General features: G+C 42.2%; 1 protein-coding gene across 6 annotated transcripts; it reads left to right on the forward strand.

Moving 5' to 3' along the window:
* Positions 1–93: 93 nt before the first annotated feature.
* On the forward strand, positions 94–16,121 carry E2f1 (E2F transcription factor 1). Of its 6 annotated transcripts, none has more exons than XM_012363971.2 (8): positions 94–1,246; positions 8,903–9,000; positions 9,091–9,248; positions 9,351–9,489; positions 9,569–9,782; positions 9,869–10,142; positions 10,285–10,642; positions 12,581–16,121. In XM_012363971.2, the coding sequence occupies exons 2-8, from the start codon at positions 8,922–8,924 to the stop codon at positions 12,703–12,705; spliced, it is 1,347 nt and encodes a 448-aa protein (XP_012219394.1). In that variant the 5' UTR covers positions 94–1,246; positions 8,903–8,921; the 3' UTR covers positions 12,706–16,121. The 6 variants fall into 6 exon arrangements, with proteins under 6 accessions (XP_012219394.1, XP_012219392.1, XP_012219395.1 ...); XM_012363969.2 differs by lacking the exon at positions 94–1,246 and adding an exon at positions 1,386–2,045; XM_012363972.2 differs by lacking the exon at positions 94–1,246 and adding an exon at positions 2,072–3,062.
* The last annotated feature ends 6 nt before the right edge of the window (positions 16,122–16,127 follow it).

Raw genomic sequence — 16,127 nt, forward strand, 5'->3', positions numbered from 1 at the left:
TGTTTCGATACATCCTCGGGGCCCGTTCGGCTTCCGTTCCACTACAGCCCTGCAACCGAATACCCCTCCATTCGTAAAGGAAGGGACGATCGTACGCTTAGTTTCGGGCAAGAACGGGCAAGAAACGAGGGGCATCAGTGTCCGGCAGAATCGTCGAAAGCAAGCGTGTTTGCGCTCGTACCATCACCGTCGTCGCATTAATACGTCACTAAATTGCATAATTCGTGTATGTGGTTCACGTAACGTTGTGTGTTGCCCCTCTGTCCCCACTGGATCCATCGCGGCGGCCGTGAGGCCCGGATTAAAGGGACCCGCTATCGTCGACGTGTATAGGGAGAGAGAAAGGAAGGGAAAAACGAGGAGAGAGACTCAGACTTTGTTCGGCAACACCCCCGAGCATGGCGGACCGGTATGTTAATGGTGTGCTTCGGAAACGCGGGAGTGCGTGTGAGAACCCCGAGAGTGGATAACCAAGCCGCGACGAGGACAGGAGGGGCGCCCATAGAGATTTCTCGGCACGGCATTGTTGTCGTCCGCGTGGCAGATCTGCAATAGAGGTACAGTTCCCCGATTTTTGGCGGGTAAACCCAACCAACGAGAGGTGCGAAGCGACCACCACGCTCCATGGTCGTGCGAGCTCTTCGTCGACGCTTTAGTGACTCTCGACGGGATGCGATGACGCGTGTGAGGCAGCACGGAGCGCGCTCGTAATTACGGTAATGAACTGACGTTATCGGACGTGTGATTATCGAATGATCTGACGAGAAAGACGTTTTATCGGTGTCTTTATTCAACGACGGATGCCTCATACGAGTACGCGCTTCGATATCCAGGTGCTGTTGGGGCATATCGGACACCACGTACCAAGCTGGTGACGGTGGTGCGGCAAGGACCTCAACGGAGAAGAGGTAGAGCGCGGCGACGGTTTTGGCGCGCGTATTTCAGCTGTCGCGTGCGACCGGCAGATGGCCGGTACGCCGGCTCGTTACGCGCGCGCGCCTCACGGACACGCTGCACGCTCACCAACGATCGACCACTGTCGCCACTACCACTACGACGAAGGTGTCGCCGTTTGGTCGCGGACGCGCGTACTTACGAAAGGCGGCGAGGAATAACGCGTCGTTGCCGCCGCGTAAACGCGAAACACGTTCCGGGATCGTCGATCTGTGAAAGTGCCTTCTGCCGGTGCGAACGCTCTGGGCTCGCTGCAAGCGGTGCGGTGAAAAAAAACTAAAACGTTATTTTGGTAAGTTTACGCTTTGTATTGTTTACATTGTTCCCTGCGATTCGAAGTGTCATTTAACCGAAAGGGAGAGGGAAGGTGGAGGGGGGGGGGGAAGAATCTTGTCGATCAACCGCAAAATTTGCAATCGCGATAGCTCTCGGTTTCCGATGTAATCGCGAGAAAGCTCTACGAACGGGGGACGAGGTGGGCGCACACGCGCTATAACATCGCTCACACACACACGTTCAGAAGCATCGCCGCGCTTTCTCGCTCGCTCGCTCGCACTCGTTTCACCAGCTCGCGGCGCACGCGCGAGCCGAGTCGTCGCGATGCGTGTGAAAGAACAGCCGACATACTCGCGCCGTCGCGCGCGTCCACCACGCTTTTCCGCGGTCGCGTATGCATGCGCCCGCCGGCGGCGACACGACGTTGCGATTTCGTACACATTGACACACAGCTGGTGCGCGCGGAGAGTTGGTATACACCTCTCGACGAGAGTGGGATCCCCCAACAGACATTTACGACACGCACATGCGGCCGATGCTTCTCCGTCTGCTGGCGTTCCTCGGCGCGCTCTCTCTTTCTCTCTTCTGGCATCGCCGAGAGACCGGCGCGCGGCGCACGCGGCACACTATCCGCTACTTGCAGCCAGAACCGGCCAGTCGTGCCAGTGCGCCATAGAGAGCCCAGGTCCCGTACGTACCCGTATAGCGGATAGAGCGGAGCGAAACAAGCTGACTGATCCGCTCGGATCTCCTCGCGATCCGGCCTCGTGTGTGCGCGCGCGGCACCTCGAGAGACACGCAGAAGGAGAGAGAAGGTTCGTTTCTCTTTGCTCACTGGCCTGGTCGGCCCGAGTCGAGCCGAACATGCCGAGGCGGGGCTCGCTGTAAAGCCCGAGCGAGCGAACGAGCGAGCGCGCCACGCCGCATTCTCGACAGTGAAAAGCAGCGGAAACACACGGCGCCCGGAACAGCGCCATAAACGTTCCCCGATCCCGCGTATTTTCTCGGGATCGAAAAACGCATTCTCGTCGCGGGGAGCCGTTTGCTTGCCTGCTCCGGCTACCTGCTCGACCGTTCGTTTGCCTGCCCGCCTGCCTGCCTGCTTGCGTCGATTCGTCTGTGCGTAGCGTAACCGTAACGGCGGCATTGGACCGCGAAGAAAATGGACACCGTGCTCTAGCAGCACGGTCGGAGAAACGAGCGGCCTCGAGAGAAAGAGAGATACATGCGAAGAGAAAAAGAGGGATAAATTGCCAAGTACGACAGTGTGTAGCGCAACATCGACGACGACTATGACGACGAGCACGGCCACGATTACGGCGACGAGGACGATTACGGCGACGAGAACGACGACGACGACGACGGGATTGAGTGGACGAAGGGAAAGGGCGAGCGAGTGATCACGCTAATACGCGAGGTGCATTTCACAGCGATCGGATCGCACGAGCTCTCTCTCTCTCTCTCTTTCTCTTTTTCTCTCTCTATCTCGACCGCGGACGACGAGGACGCGCGCGCTTCTCTCGAGTCCCGGCTGTTCCGGGCGCACGATCCGCCCGGCACGATTCTGTCATCCATCTGCGATTCTCGTGTGCCATATCTCTCTTTCTCTCTCTCTCTCTCTCTCTCTCTCTCTCTCTCTCTCTCGAGTGCCAGGACTCGCTCCTGGAGTCCGTCGCTCGCGGGAGATCTAGGCTGGGATGCCCGGCATCGCCGTCCTGTGACACGCGCCGCGCGCCGTGTGCCTGGCCCTGCTGAATCTCCTCCCGGAAGAGAGCGCGGGTCTGCGTCTCAAAATACTGCGCGGCGCAGCGCACACGCTTGCGAGCAGCCAAGTAAGTAGAAAACACCAGGGAACGCGAGGGAAAGAGAGACGGAACGAACGCGGAGAGCGGGCGTGTGTATCTCTCTTCGCGCCACTTCCGTCTTCTCGCTCGATCGACGCGTGCCACCACCGTCGGCGTGTTTTCGCACGCCGCATTTCGCGTCCTCCCCACGCGAAGTAGCAGATCGGCGTTTTCCCGATGTTTTTCCGGTCGCTCGCCGCCACGGTGCCCGCCGAGAGAAAGCGTTTCGTTTCGTCTCGCGCATTCGTCGGAATCGAGGGGGCATCTTTAGAAAATATCTCGGCACCAGCGGTGCGTTGTGCCGTTCCTTTGTAACGTGCCGGTAGCGCGCCTTACTAGGGATCCGGCGGTGCCGTCTCGGCTCTTTAAACGAGTCAGTCGCGATAGTACACATATACGGGCGCACACGTGTTCGTCGCGAGCGCGCGCGCGCGTATGTGTGTGTGTGCGTGTGTGTGTGTTAGCGCGCGTATCTCCCTCCGACCGCGATCGAGCCGGCATGCGTGCGTCGTGTATATATAAGTGTATACGTATATAAACGTGCGTCTCGGTGTGCGTGCCGTACACGAGCGAGTGCTCGCATAACAGCTCCTATACGCGCGCATCCGCGTGTCGGTATGCACGTTCTCCGAGTAAGAGAGCGCGTGTGTTACGAGGTCGTGACTTCGATTCTCGTTACCGGCGCGAGAGTGATACGATATTAGAGATATCGAGATCCTCGGAATTCCGCGAACGCCCATTCTTGATTAACGTCAGCGTGTCCGATTAATATAATTGATGGACACAAAACAGGTGAGCTCGAGCGAGCGGGAGTTGATGGGAAGCGCGCACACAGCCGTACACGACTTTCGAAAACGTACGGATATTATTTGACAATTCCGCCGATGGGGAGGTGTCGCATTTTCTGCTCGTGCGCCATTGGCCACGTATTGGGACTAACGACTCGATAGTGCTTTTCCCGCGGGGGGGGTCTCGCTTTCTCCCTCTTCCGAGAATCCGGCGACAATCGACGACCCGAGCGAGAAACGCTGGCTGCAACGTGCGGCTTTCGATCGGCGTTAACAGCTGATCGCGCGCCTCGATGCCGGCACCACCCGCGTTTTTCGTCAGCCCGCGATAATAGAGGCGAAGAACGTGAAATGCAAAGAGGCGGCGACGAGGCTTCGTGAAGCTACTTTTCTCAATATCATCATTCAGAATTCGGAATTAATCGGGTTGGTTGATGGAAAGAGAGAGAGAGAGAGAGAGAGAGAGAGAGAGAGAGAGAGAGAGAGAGAGAGAGAGAGAGAGAGAGAGAGAGAGAGAGAGAGAGAGAGAGAGAGAGAGAGAGAGAGAGAGAGAGAGAGAGAGAGATTCAAGCGTTAAAGGAGACGCGGTCGTGCCTGGTGTCGATGGAGTTCGCGATCTGAGACCTCGGCGAGCGGAAGAAGTGAAGTAAAAGGGCAAGTAAGAAGGAGAGAGGGACGACCCTCTGTCATTACATCTGGTCGCCTGAAGCTTCGTGCACACGAGACACGGTCGCGCACTCGTTTTGCGTCTTCGCACAGCGCACGTTCCATGAACACCCGCTGCGTCGGCGGCATTTCCTGCCCTCGGCGCGCTGAGGACCCGGCGTTAGTATCCACGTCGCGCCTCGGCCGCGAACATTACGGAGCAAAGTTGCTGAATCGGGGGTGGGAAGGGAGGGGAAGGCCGCGACTATTAGTAACGCTTTATTAACCTCCGAGTAAGTAGTCGAGTAACTCGCATTCCCGTCAGAACGCAACGCGGACGCACGGTCGGCAGTGGCGTGGCGCACTGCGATTTTGTCGATTTTGCCGACTGGTCTCGGGACTCGTCAACGTGGTTTCGCAGCCGACCTCGCGTTATCCCCACGGATCGGCCAATCAACGGACGGGAAGATGCGATTTCATCCGTCGCGTTTGGGTAACGATATCTCGTACGGACGAGCGATTCGGTGACGGATTTTATTTTCACGCGCAAAAGGGCAGTCTATTCCTCAATCGATGCTCCATCGCGCTTGCAGAGCGCCGTTCTCGTCCGATGCGGCATGCGATTCTCCGCGCGGCGTTTCATCTTCGAGATAACGGCCGACCAATCAATGACTCCACGTTGTGCATTGCTCCCAACCTCCGAGGCCGGTGAATCGCGATGCTATTGGCCTCGGGAGATTCCGGCAGCTCACGCTGCCTAATCGTGTTTCGGCAGAAGGCTCAGGAGAACTTCGAAGCCGGCACTTCGTATATCCGGTGCTACAATATCCGATCCCTTATTTCTCTCTTTCGATTCACGTCTGCCCGTACTCGAGACATGCTGACTCAACATATGAAATGTTGTAGAATAATTCTAAAATGCATTCCAACGTAATTAACTAATTGTGTTTAATTTTAATTGATATATAATATAATTCCATTATCAATCGCCTATAATTAGCGGCCTCTAAATATAGATCCACACACGTGCGCACATTATATATAAAATTTTACGAATCTAGATAATAAACAAGCCACCGGAAGTATAATCGGCTTGTTCGGAGGAAAACGTATTCTAGGGGAAAAAAAAAACAGACCAAGAGAACAAGTAAATATTAGGAAAAATATATTTGTTGAATGCTAACTTGTGTTAGAAAAGTTACATGAATTTCTTGTGAGCAGAGTAAATTAAAATGGCAGTTCAGGACGAATATTTTCGAGACTTGCGATCCTGCGATAGGCCGTTTCTTTAAACCACACCCGGAACGATCGTCTCATCCCGGAACGCTTGCTCTTTTTTTCGAAAATTCCCTGGGCCGAGCGCCGCACCATGGGTCCGTTCTCATCCGCGCAACGAATGTTCGTAACGCAAGGTTGTTCCTGAGGTGTCTCATTCGATTTAAATCGTCGTCTCGGCGATACGATACTTCTAATTTGCTTCCTTATTGCATCCGATTACTTTGTTGCTACATGCCGCTTTGTCTCCTGGCGATTCTCCTGGTTATATGTAACGAAGAAAAACAGAGAAACACACGATAAGCAGTGAGTTTATTTTCTTTAAACGTAGGACAGGGAATATTTTCCTTGCGCTACAACGATTCTCAAAGCTAAACAATCTTCTGCCGCGAAAGATGAAAAACAAGAGCGAAGAAAAAAAAAAACTCACATAATAAATGTTACACACACATTAATTATTATATGTTTATTTATATATATTTTTTTTAAATTTTATCGAATTTTTTTTCTTGACCTTTAAAAGCAATGTGTTCAGTGTCGTCTAGAAAACCGCTTGAGAACCGCTGTTGTGGAACAGAGAAGGAGCGAACGCATGTATTCGGTAAAGGGCTGTATAGTTAACTATATGATTTCCGGCCGGTGTGTTCTGTGCACATATTCGTGAATAAATAACTGCCTAAATATCTAAAATTCATGTGTACAATTATTAATACATACAAATATTAAACATAAAATTAATTCCGATTTAGTTTTACTTATTTAGCGACTATATACGTTGATGCAATAAGCATTATTATTATATATAATAATAAATAATAAGATATAAATAGTAATACATATTACGCATTAAATATATATATATATTAAAAAAGTCACACATGATAACTCTTGTCGCATTACGTCCGAATTTGCGTATGTAAAACGATAAACAGCGCATCTCGCAAAGTCTACTATTGCAATGTTAATGGGCGATTAGTGACGCAGGCATACTTACTCAAGAAATGACTTTCGAGAACGTAATCTTATTTATAGCTTCTGATGAATATGCGATATAAATGATGTCGTATGTGGATGCTTTAGAGCTAACACATAATGAATTAATCTCTAAGAAAAGGACCGTTTTACGCGAATGCCACGATTCTTCACGCATTAAACTTGTGTTTACTATTGTTAATTTCTGGATACACGCAAATTTTACTTTTTGTTTTTAGTTCCAAAAGACAAGTACGTGAATAAACAACTGGCTTGAATTAAAACTTTTGATCGGCTCTTGATTAAGTCCTACTGTTTAACGACTTCGGACTTATCAACGGAATACTTGGCTGATGACGGTTCATCAACTGTGCCAGTATTTTGAGCATTTTGTAATGTAATCAAGTATTGAAACCGATATTATAATTTAGACAAATATAATATAATCTCGATTTCGGCGTTACAAACGGGTAAAAATTTATTTAGAAGAATGGAAACGTAATTAGCACAAAATATTCTTTTGTATCGGAAATTAAACTTTATCGAAATTGCATTGTAATCAATTCTTAAAGATAACGTCTTCATTGTATTGAAATTTTGAATTTTTTTCCATCGTGAAACATTTTTCTGCATTCGATCTTTTCACAGATCTGCGAAATTTACATAGATTGTTGTACAAATGTAACTGTATAATTTTGTGTAGTGAGTTTTACTTATGCAAATTGCAGAATTACATTGGGGATTGAGGGAGACATGGAGAATCAAAAAGTTAAATTATTGCCATTAATACTTAATTTTCAATGTAATTGTGTTTGTATTTAGATGAGTTTCAAGCAACACGTGTAATATATTCGTAAATTAGAAATTAAAAATCGGTAAAGTCAACAATGTTCTCATATCCGTAACTATTCTTAGACACGGTATCTTCGTTTCAAAATTGAATACACATATCTATGTTTAGAACGTAAAATATTTTAGAAAGCTATTGGCTGAAAATTATTGTATTTTTATATTTTAATTTTGTTCTCAACTTTATTAATTACAATTTTTTTTTCTTTAATTTTTTATAGATATGAAAGATTAATTAATTTAAAAAAAAAATTTTTTTTTTTAATTTACAAATTATATAGAAACTGAATTTCTTTTAATTTTATTTTATTGCTATTTTTGTTTTACAAATTTTTTATTATTTTTTTTTTTAATTTTAGCGGATTAAACTCAAATTCGTTCTGAGTTTTATTTTTTCCTTTCTGCTTTCAAAATTAATTTTTTTACTTTTATATTTTATTTTCAAAATGCAAATAGAAATCGATTTTTTTGAAGTATGTCATTTTTTCCCTATTTTTCACAGCTACTTTCATGGAACTCGTAATTCTCGTGCGTACGCGGCCTAAAGCACGGTATCGCGCAATCCGATTGCATCTTCCGCCACAGAGATGCTAATATCGTGCAGCACACTCGTCTAGCGCAATGCTCGCTTCGCCCTTACGACTTCCGTTATTGCTGACGGTATATGTGCATTTGTCGCTTCGGCGCGCGCGATCGACGTATATCCTAATGTACGGATAAACAGTGTTTCTTTACTCGCGTTATCAACACGGTGTCTTTTCGTGAGAACCTTGGTATTTAACAATGACACTGGTCGCACGTGTAACGTGCCGACACATGTACGCGACGTACAACAGCGGTTAGCGACCGAAAATGCGGAGTGTACTTAGAAACAGGTCTGTGCGCCGTCGTGTCGCCGAGATTATTTTTCTCACGCGAAATCTTACCGTGCAATCGGTTTGTTTACTGTAACAATACAACTGTTTTTACAGTTTTATTCGTCGTTTCATTCTGTGTCGATTACCATGTCGTGGCACAAAACTTTCGATATACAGGATTAGTTTGTGTTCAGTATACATTTGCAAACTGTGATGTCTAAATCTGTAGGCTAATTTATTGTCGCATTTAATCAGTGCACAGTTAAGGATCTCAATATCTCTATCTGTTTATCATATCATAAATTTTTTTTATGTAATTTTATTTCTATGAATCTTTCAAAATTGTTAATAGCATTGTATTGTAAACAATTTTTCATTCTTTAATTAAAGTATAATTTATATAATATAGCTTTATATAATTATGTATGTATCATTGTTTCAGATACAATCACATTGCTAAAATGCCTCGAGTAAGGAGACAAGTGATCCTGGAGGATCCAGCGAGGCCTGTTACACCAGATATGGCAGAAACGAAGTTGTGTAAGTCACTGGTAGCGAAAGCTATCAAAATATTTTATCATTGTTAGCTCTCAGATGACACTAACTCACTTAGATAACATTTTTCTACAGTAAAGACTGAGTTTTTGGAGGATGGATCGTTGGACGAAATTCAACCTCAGAAAGTGGCGGAAGAAACACCGAGTCCTCATTTACAGGATCACCAATATGGACAAACACCGTGTTATCAAATAACAAGAAAACCCACGCAACCACCGCCACGACCTGAGGTGAAACAAGTTACTTTAGGATAATTTCGATATATTGACGATACGTTTCAATATATTACACTGGCGTGGATATATTAACTAGTCGAATTTGCATTTTATCAGATATCAGTTCAAGCGGTAAAAAGAAGACTGAATTTGGAGGTAGGCACAACTGGTCCCAGTCAGTCTGCCTTCAAGGCACCCAGAGGTAAACGTAGAAGATCCGGGTCGAATTCTTTAACTGGTCACACACCCACCAAAAGTAAATTTTGTTTTTGCTTTAACGATCTTTCTCTCGCGCTCCTTCACACATCACTCAAGGATCGTTTGTTATGTTGCAGGTAAAACTGTAGAAAGGACACGGTATGACACATCTTTGAGTTTACTCACAAAAAAGTTCATCCATTTAGTCGAGAGTAGTCAGGACGGTGTGGTGGACTTGAATGTAGCGTCAGAGAAGCTGGAGGTACAAAAACGTCGTATATACGACATTACTAATGTTTTAGAGGGCATCGGTATCTTAGAGAAGAAAAGTAAAAACAATATCCAATGGAAGTACGTTATCCGTCAATATTATTGTATGTTATCGCCGATCTCGTAAATCTGAGATTGTACTCAAGATGCAAATTTGCTTGTTGCAGAGGCGGTCAATTACCGAATAATCGGAACGACATCGCCAATCTCAGGAGAGAGGTCGCGGACTTAGAAGCTAAAGAGAACACTCTGGATCGATTGATCCATGGTGCTGATAAGAACCTACGTGAACTCTGTGCAGATAGACAATACGCTTATGTAACGTATCACGATTTACGTTCAGTCCCAATGTACAAAGATCAAGCTATTATGGCTGTGAAAGCCCCGCCGGAAGCTACCCTCCATGTCCCACAACCTATTAATAATTTTGGTCAACAAAAGGTAAAATATGAGTCAACTTTGATACTGTTTGTATGGATTGCTTATTCTTTTGCTCTCCTTAATATAGGGAAAAAAAAAATATTTTTTACGTTAATTGTTAAATTTCATTCCGGTCTTCTAAACACATCGATAATATTTTCAGCTTCAGATGCACATGAGGTCGGAACACGGAGAGATAGAAGTGTTTTTGTGTCCCGACGATTCCGCAGTCAAAACATCGCCCTATTCCGGATACGCAACAACGCAATCTGTGCCTCAATCAAAAGAATCCGATATACCCTGTTTGCCTTTTGAACTGTTGGTTAATAGAGAAAACGATGTGCGAGTCGAGCCAGTACCTTCCGACGAGAGTTCCCTGAACGATCGTCTGTGTAACTCTGTAACTGCAGTTACCAGTATAACAAGCATAAAGGACGCGTTCCTATGCGAATCCGACGATTATGGACCAATGGGCGGTGGCAAATTCCAACTCCAAACGGAGGACCAAATCAGCACCTCAGGTAGGATTGTAAGAATTATTGCTTGTTTATGTGGCCTGCCTGAAGAGCTTCTTTCGTAATTTATATTAATGGTTGATCCTTTAAAAGTAGCGCAAATTCTAATTTAAGTTTTGGAAAGAATACATTAAAGTAGAAAAAAATTAGATTAATTTTTATAACAAGCTTTTTAGTAAGTTGCTTTGTTATCTCATACTTTTGTTGCAAATTTGAGACTTGCTTTGTTCTAGAACTATAATTACCACATTTTACAAATGTGTCATTTTCATATGTGTTTTAAAAAATTCCCCATATATGTTTTTATATTTATATGTTATGCACTATATTATTAAACTGTAAACTAAAATGCACAATTAAATATGCATTATATTAAGAATACGAAATTATAAATTATTTTTTTTTTTTTTTTTTTTTTTGTTATGTAATATCTTCTGCTATCAATGATACATTTTGTAAATACAATATTTTATTTCTTTTTTATACGTACACACACATATGTTGAAATCAATATTCAAATTATCATTTTATAATTGATATTAAAGAATTGAGCAGATATTATTTGAAGTTTAGCGAATATATGTATTTTTCTATTGAGATTCTAATAGATATATACTTTGTTGCGTAATTTGTTTATCCTTTTCACTTTTCTTTCTTATCTTCTCTTACATAAAATTTTTTAATGCTTTGTATAATCTAACACTTTATTTGGTAAGCTTTATATATGATTGTATTTTTTTTTTTTTTTAAATAAAAATACTTGCAAATCTTTTTGCCTTTATATTGTTGAAAGATATTTCCGAAATATTATATGTTCTTTTCTCGTTGAAATTCTCGCAGAATGCAGATGATTATACCGAGATGATTATCTTATAAACATATTGTATTATTTCTTGCTCACTTGAAAAGAACGTATTCTACACTATAATTTAATAATCATTTCTGGTCAAACTTTATTCAAAAGAAAGGTAGCAATATTTATATTTTATTTTCATGTAACATAATAATTTATATTACCTTTCTTTTGAATATTTCACTGCCTTTTCACCAATGGATGATGGCCGTACCCTGATGGAGCTCTGGCTGTGACTTGTGTGTTAAAGTTTTTAAAATCACATCACAGGCAGAGTTCTAGTTAGGTAACGGTTTCAAACAGCAAAGCTCGCGTCGCGCGAAGGTACGTTATACTAACTATTGGCTTCTTTTTATTCTGTTTACTTTAGAATATGTTTAGTGTGATCAACGTGTTAAGACTAAATTTCGACCAAAATTATTTTGAATAGAGTATATCGCAAGATACACATACATTCGTGTAATGCGAGAATCAATCATAATTTAATCATTTACATAAATGCTAATTGAACGATGACAGTGGACTCGAATTTTGCAATACTTTGACTTTGGTATCACGAAGAGCAATTTTCTTACGACTAAACGATCTATTATAAAGCATTTGGTGCATTTATCTTCGAAATGTATTTAATATAAGCTTGTAGGCATATCTGCTGCTCTTAACATAATCTAATCATAACATGACACATCAAGTCTTAACATAATCTAACTCTAGAAACTAACGTGCATTAATTGCATTCATTAACGCTTTATAACAAACTTGCAAACTTGTTAAAACGCAGAGGAACTTTATGACGCATTTATAAGAATCGAAGAGTAAATCAGATTGCTACATTATTGTAAATATATACGTATTTTTTAATTTCCTTGAAGTGAAAATAATATATATCGAATATAATACGATATCACGTTTATTTAAATGTCGCAGGCATTTTTTTCTTATGTTTATAAAGCTTTCAGAATTATTCTTTCAAGTAATTGTTTGCAAATAAGCTAATGAAGTTGTTGAATTAATAATATCTTTATGACGGATTAAGAAATTAATGGATTGACATAGTCACAAATCCACCATTTTTCTCACTTTTGTTACAGATCTGAGTATTCTCGAATTTGGGGAACAACTACTGACTTTGGAACCACCTCTCTCCGAGAACGACTACTCGTTCTCATTAGGCACTGAGGAAGGTCTTTCGGATCTCTTCGATTTCAAGTTCTAGGAATATCAGCGTTATTAATAAGAACGTTCTTGTCTTTTTGGACTAACACTCTGAGTTTGCTTCCTTGGCATTCGAACAGAGGAAACTGACAGAGCAGTATAAATGCGTTACACGATAGTGTTGGTAATTTCGTTCCGTGCGTCGAACTTCGTTAGCGAACATGCAAAGTCATTATAATTTATTTACTATTTCTCCGAACAAATATGTTTTTTTCGATCTGGACACCGATTGCCGCGATTAACGTTAAAGAGGAACAATAAAAAGATGATCAAAACACGCGTGACGCAATTTTTGCCTTTTGACACGAACGATAGATTGTAAATACAATTTACGTGGAATGGATTATAATTTTCCGTAAATAATTTTACTAATCGGTCAATTATTGTCTGTTCCATATAAAAATTAGGAAGAAATGACGTGTTATTGATCCGTCTTACCCAAAATATTTTAATATTCTATGTTGTTTTCACGTATATATCTAAAAGACACACACACACACATTTTATATATAATATATGTATGTGTGTGTGTGTGTGTGTCTTGTTTCGGATTGTTTCTTGGCCATATCATTTTAATTGCTTATATATATTGCGGATCGTAAACTCTGGATGCAGGGAAACCGAACCGCGAAGCACAGGAAAAACATATCATGAAATTGTTAGCACGTGCTTCCGGCTTGATATGGTCGATTACATTCGCGGAGTGGATTGCGAAGATTCTCTTGAGAGAGCAAAGGAGAAAGAGAGAGAGAGAGAGAGAGAGAGAGAGAGAGAGAGAGAGAGAGAGAGAGAGAGAGCGCGCGTGAAGTAAAGGCGTCTTTTTGTGCAATCTATAATAATATTGTAAATTGAGCTAAGAGATAGGAAGAGAATGCATTCGAGGATTAAGAGAGAAGAGAGACTGTACTCGTGTCGGACAACGACCTTATTACTTTTTTGTAGTTGTTCAATTGTGAAACGAATAAGATGGTTAGACTCATCGACCTTTTCCGGTGTAAAGTTTTTTGATCGGGCGGGAAAGGAAGAGGGAGGACATACGATATTGCGAGGACTGTTTGAGGACGACTATCTCTTTTTTACCATCGCATCATTGGGACTAAGACGATTTTCCAAATTGTGTTCACGAATGGAGAGGCTGTTGTCCAGACGATGCACGTTTCTTAACGTACAGCACGGATATGCGTTATCTCGTTGATTGAAATTGTTCGACGGCGTGCAGTAATTTTATTCCGCGTACCTTTGTATTTCTAACTGGTCGAAAATTTTCGGCCACAACGTGACAAATTTACATTGTAAAGTGTATTGCATTGTTTCTTGTTATTTTATGAAAGAGGCGTAAGAAAAGAAAAGAAAAAAAAAAAAAGAGGATGATTAATGACTGTCACGGCGATTGTGTAATTAGTTGATCCAAACGGATCATTATGTTGATTAGCTTCTTTTCATTGGTGTCGGAAAGATGAACGGAAATGAACTCTAAAACGTGCAAGGACGAGAACAAGCGAGAGATCTTAGGCTATATCGTCGCATCTAAATGCATATTTAATTCTGACTCGTAACGATCATCGTCTAAGATCCATTCAGAACACATAGTACTATGCTGGACCTGATTACTGGGAATTTTCAGAGAGTTTCTTACCGGTGGACACTTGAATTCCGTCGAGTGGCGCTGGGATTGTTTTATCGAGGGAGGCGACTCGCGAGACGCGGAGATATCCTCCTCTGGTTCCTCGAGAGCTCAAGGACACACTGGGGAAATTGTCTCGTCTGGAAGTCCCTTAAGGATGTACCCTAACGTACAACTTAGTGTACGTCCAAAGCCATAGTGCCTACAAAATAATGAGATCATACCCTTCTGCAATTGTAAATATCTTACGAACATAATTATACAAATGTAAGCACACAAGACACGCATGTGCATATATATACATATGTATGTGTTATATATGTAACATGTCGCATACATCTATGTTACATGTGATATATATGTAATATATGCATGTATGTATGCACGCATGTGTGTAACAACGTAATGATATAAATGGACAGATGTGCTGCGAACATCTCGTTATATGTAATTATCGTAAAAATATCGATTAGTTACTTTTAATATTATTAATATTATTAATTATTAAAACATTAAACAAAACAAAATGTTAGTTTATAATTTCATTTATATATATATATAAATATATATAAATATATATACATATACGTATATGTAATACGTATTTACATTTATAGCGAACAAACATTGTGCAGGATAACAGAACTGCTGTTGCATGTTGAAGCATTTGGATGATTTCCAGCACCCATTAACGTCAATAATCGATTATGCCATATGATTTTTTTTTCACAATTATGTTTCAAGACGTAAGAGATATTGTTATTCCACGTGTGACATTTTATTTTGTTTCGGATTAGATCAGCTTCTGGAATATTTCGATGAATTCAATATATTGATAAATGCTTTCAGTTTTCAATCAGCTCAGTATGGATAAATGGTTTCAAAATAATCCCTCATGAAAATCAAAAGGAGCCTTTGTTACGGTTTTATTTATTCAACATCATAATTACGGATTGTTACTTTGCACAATGTTTGCCGCAACTCTCGTTCGCGACAACCGGTAGGAAGTGTAACACTTGTTTTCATTTTTCAATTAGCCGGCGTCGAGCGCTTTTTTATATGCCACGAGAAGGTGAACAGGAAAGCGGAGCGTGTGCGTGTGTGAGTGCGTTTAAAATATGAAAATGAGAGTGAAAGAGAGATGTAGAATGTGCGCGTGCATATGTTTGTATTCAAGTGTAATATCGAGACACGTTAAACGCGGATGGGGTTATTAGGTCTTTTGAATATACCAGCGAAGAGCTGCGAGATATTTTCTACCTGAATGTTTACGGTGCGCCGCGAGGCATACATGAACAACCAAGACGATGGCTGGAAAATGGGAACATAAGCAAAAGCGGTATTTTCAGAAAAAAAGAGAAGTGCATTTCAAGTTTTACTCTATTATATAGCATATCTAAGGGAAGCTCTGCAACTCTGTTGAAGGACTTTAAGATCAAAAAGATATTCCAAGCGTATTTATTTCACGTGTTTTTGCTTGTGTATATTTATGAAATTGTATATTCACATGGCCGTGGTTTAGACGCATTCTCCGAATTCTGCAACGCTTTTTTATAGCAACTTGTCGCAAGAAGATAGCGCGCGTCGTTTGATTTTTAACTCGATACTTGTGCACTTCGCTTATAATGGTCTTTCGAATAACGCTTCAAAAGCGCGGTTTAGGCTCACCGGCTCACGCGCAAAACCTTTTTATAATTTATGTATAAAAATGTATCAGTATTGAATATATCGCACGAGAGATATTTTCTGTTGATAGAACGCAGTGCATGTATGGCTCGTGTCATTTTAAACTAGTTCTT

Source organism: Linepithema humile, chromosome 1 (assembly GCF_040581485.1).
Source record: "Linepithema humile isolate Giens D197 chromosome 1, Lhum_UNIL_v1.0, whole genome shotgun sequence".
Classification (NCBI taxonomy): Eukaryota; Metazoa; Arthropoda; class Insecta; order Hymenoptera; family Formicidae; genus Linepithema; species Linepithema humile.

Bases quoted from the DNA above. Each gene is read 5' to 3' on its own strand.
- E2f1 (XM_012363969.2), top strand. From the start codon at position 1,555: ATGCGTGTGAAAGAACAGCCGACATACTCGCGCCGTCGCGCGCGTCCA. The intron at 2,046-8,902 runs GTTCGTTTCTCT...TCATTGTTTCAG, and splicing joins CACGCAGAAGGAGAGAGAAG to ATACAATCACATTGCTAAAA. The intron at 10,643-12,580 runs GTAGGATTGTAA...CTTTTGTTACAG, and splicing joins GGACCAAATCAGCACCTCAG to ATCTGAGTATTCTCGAATTT.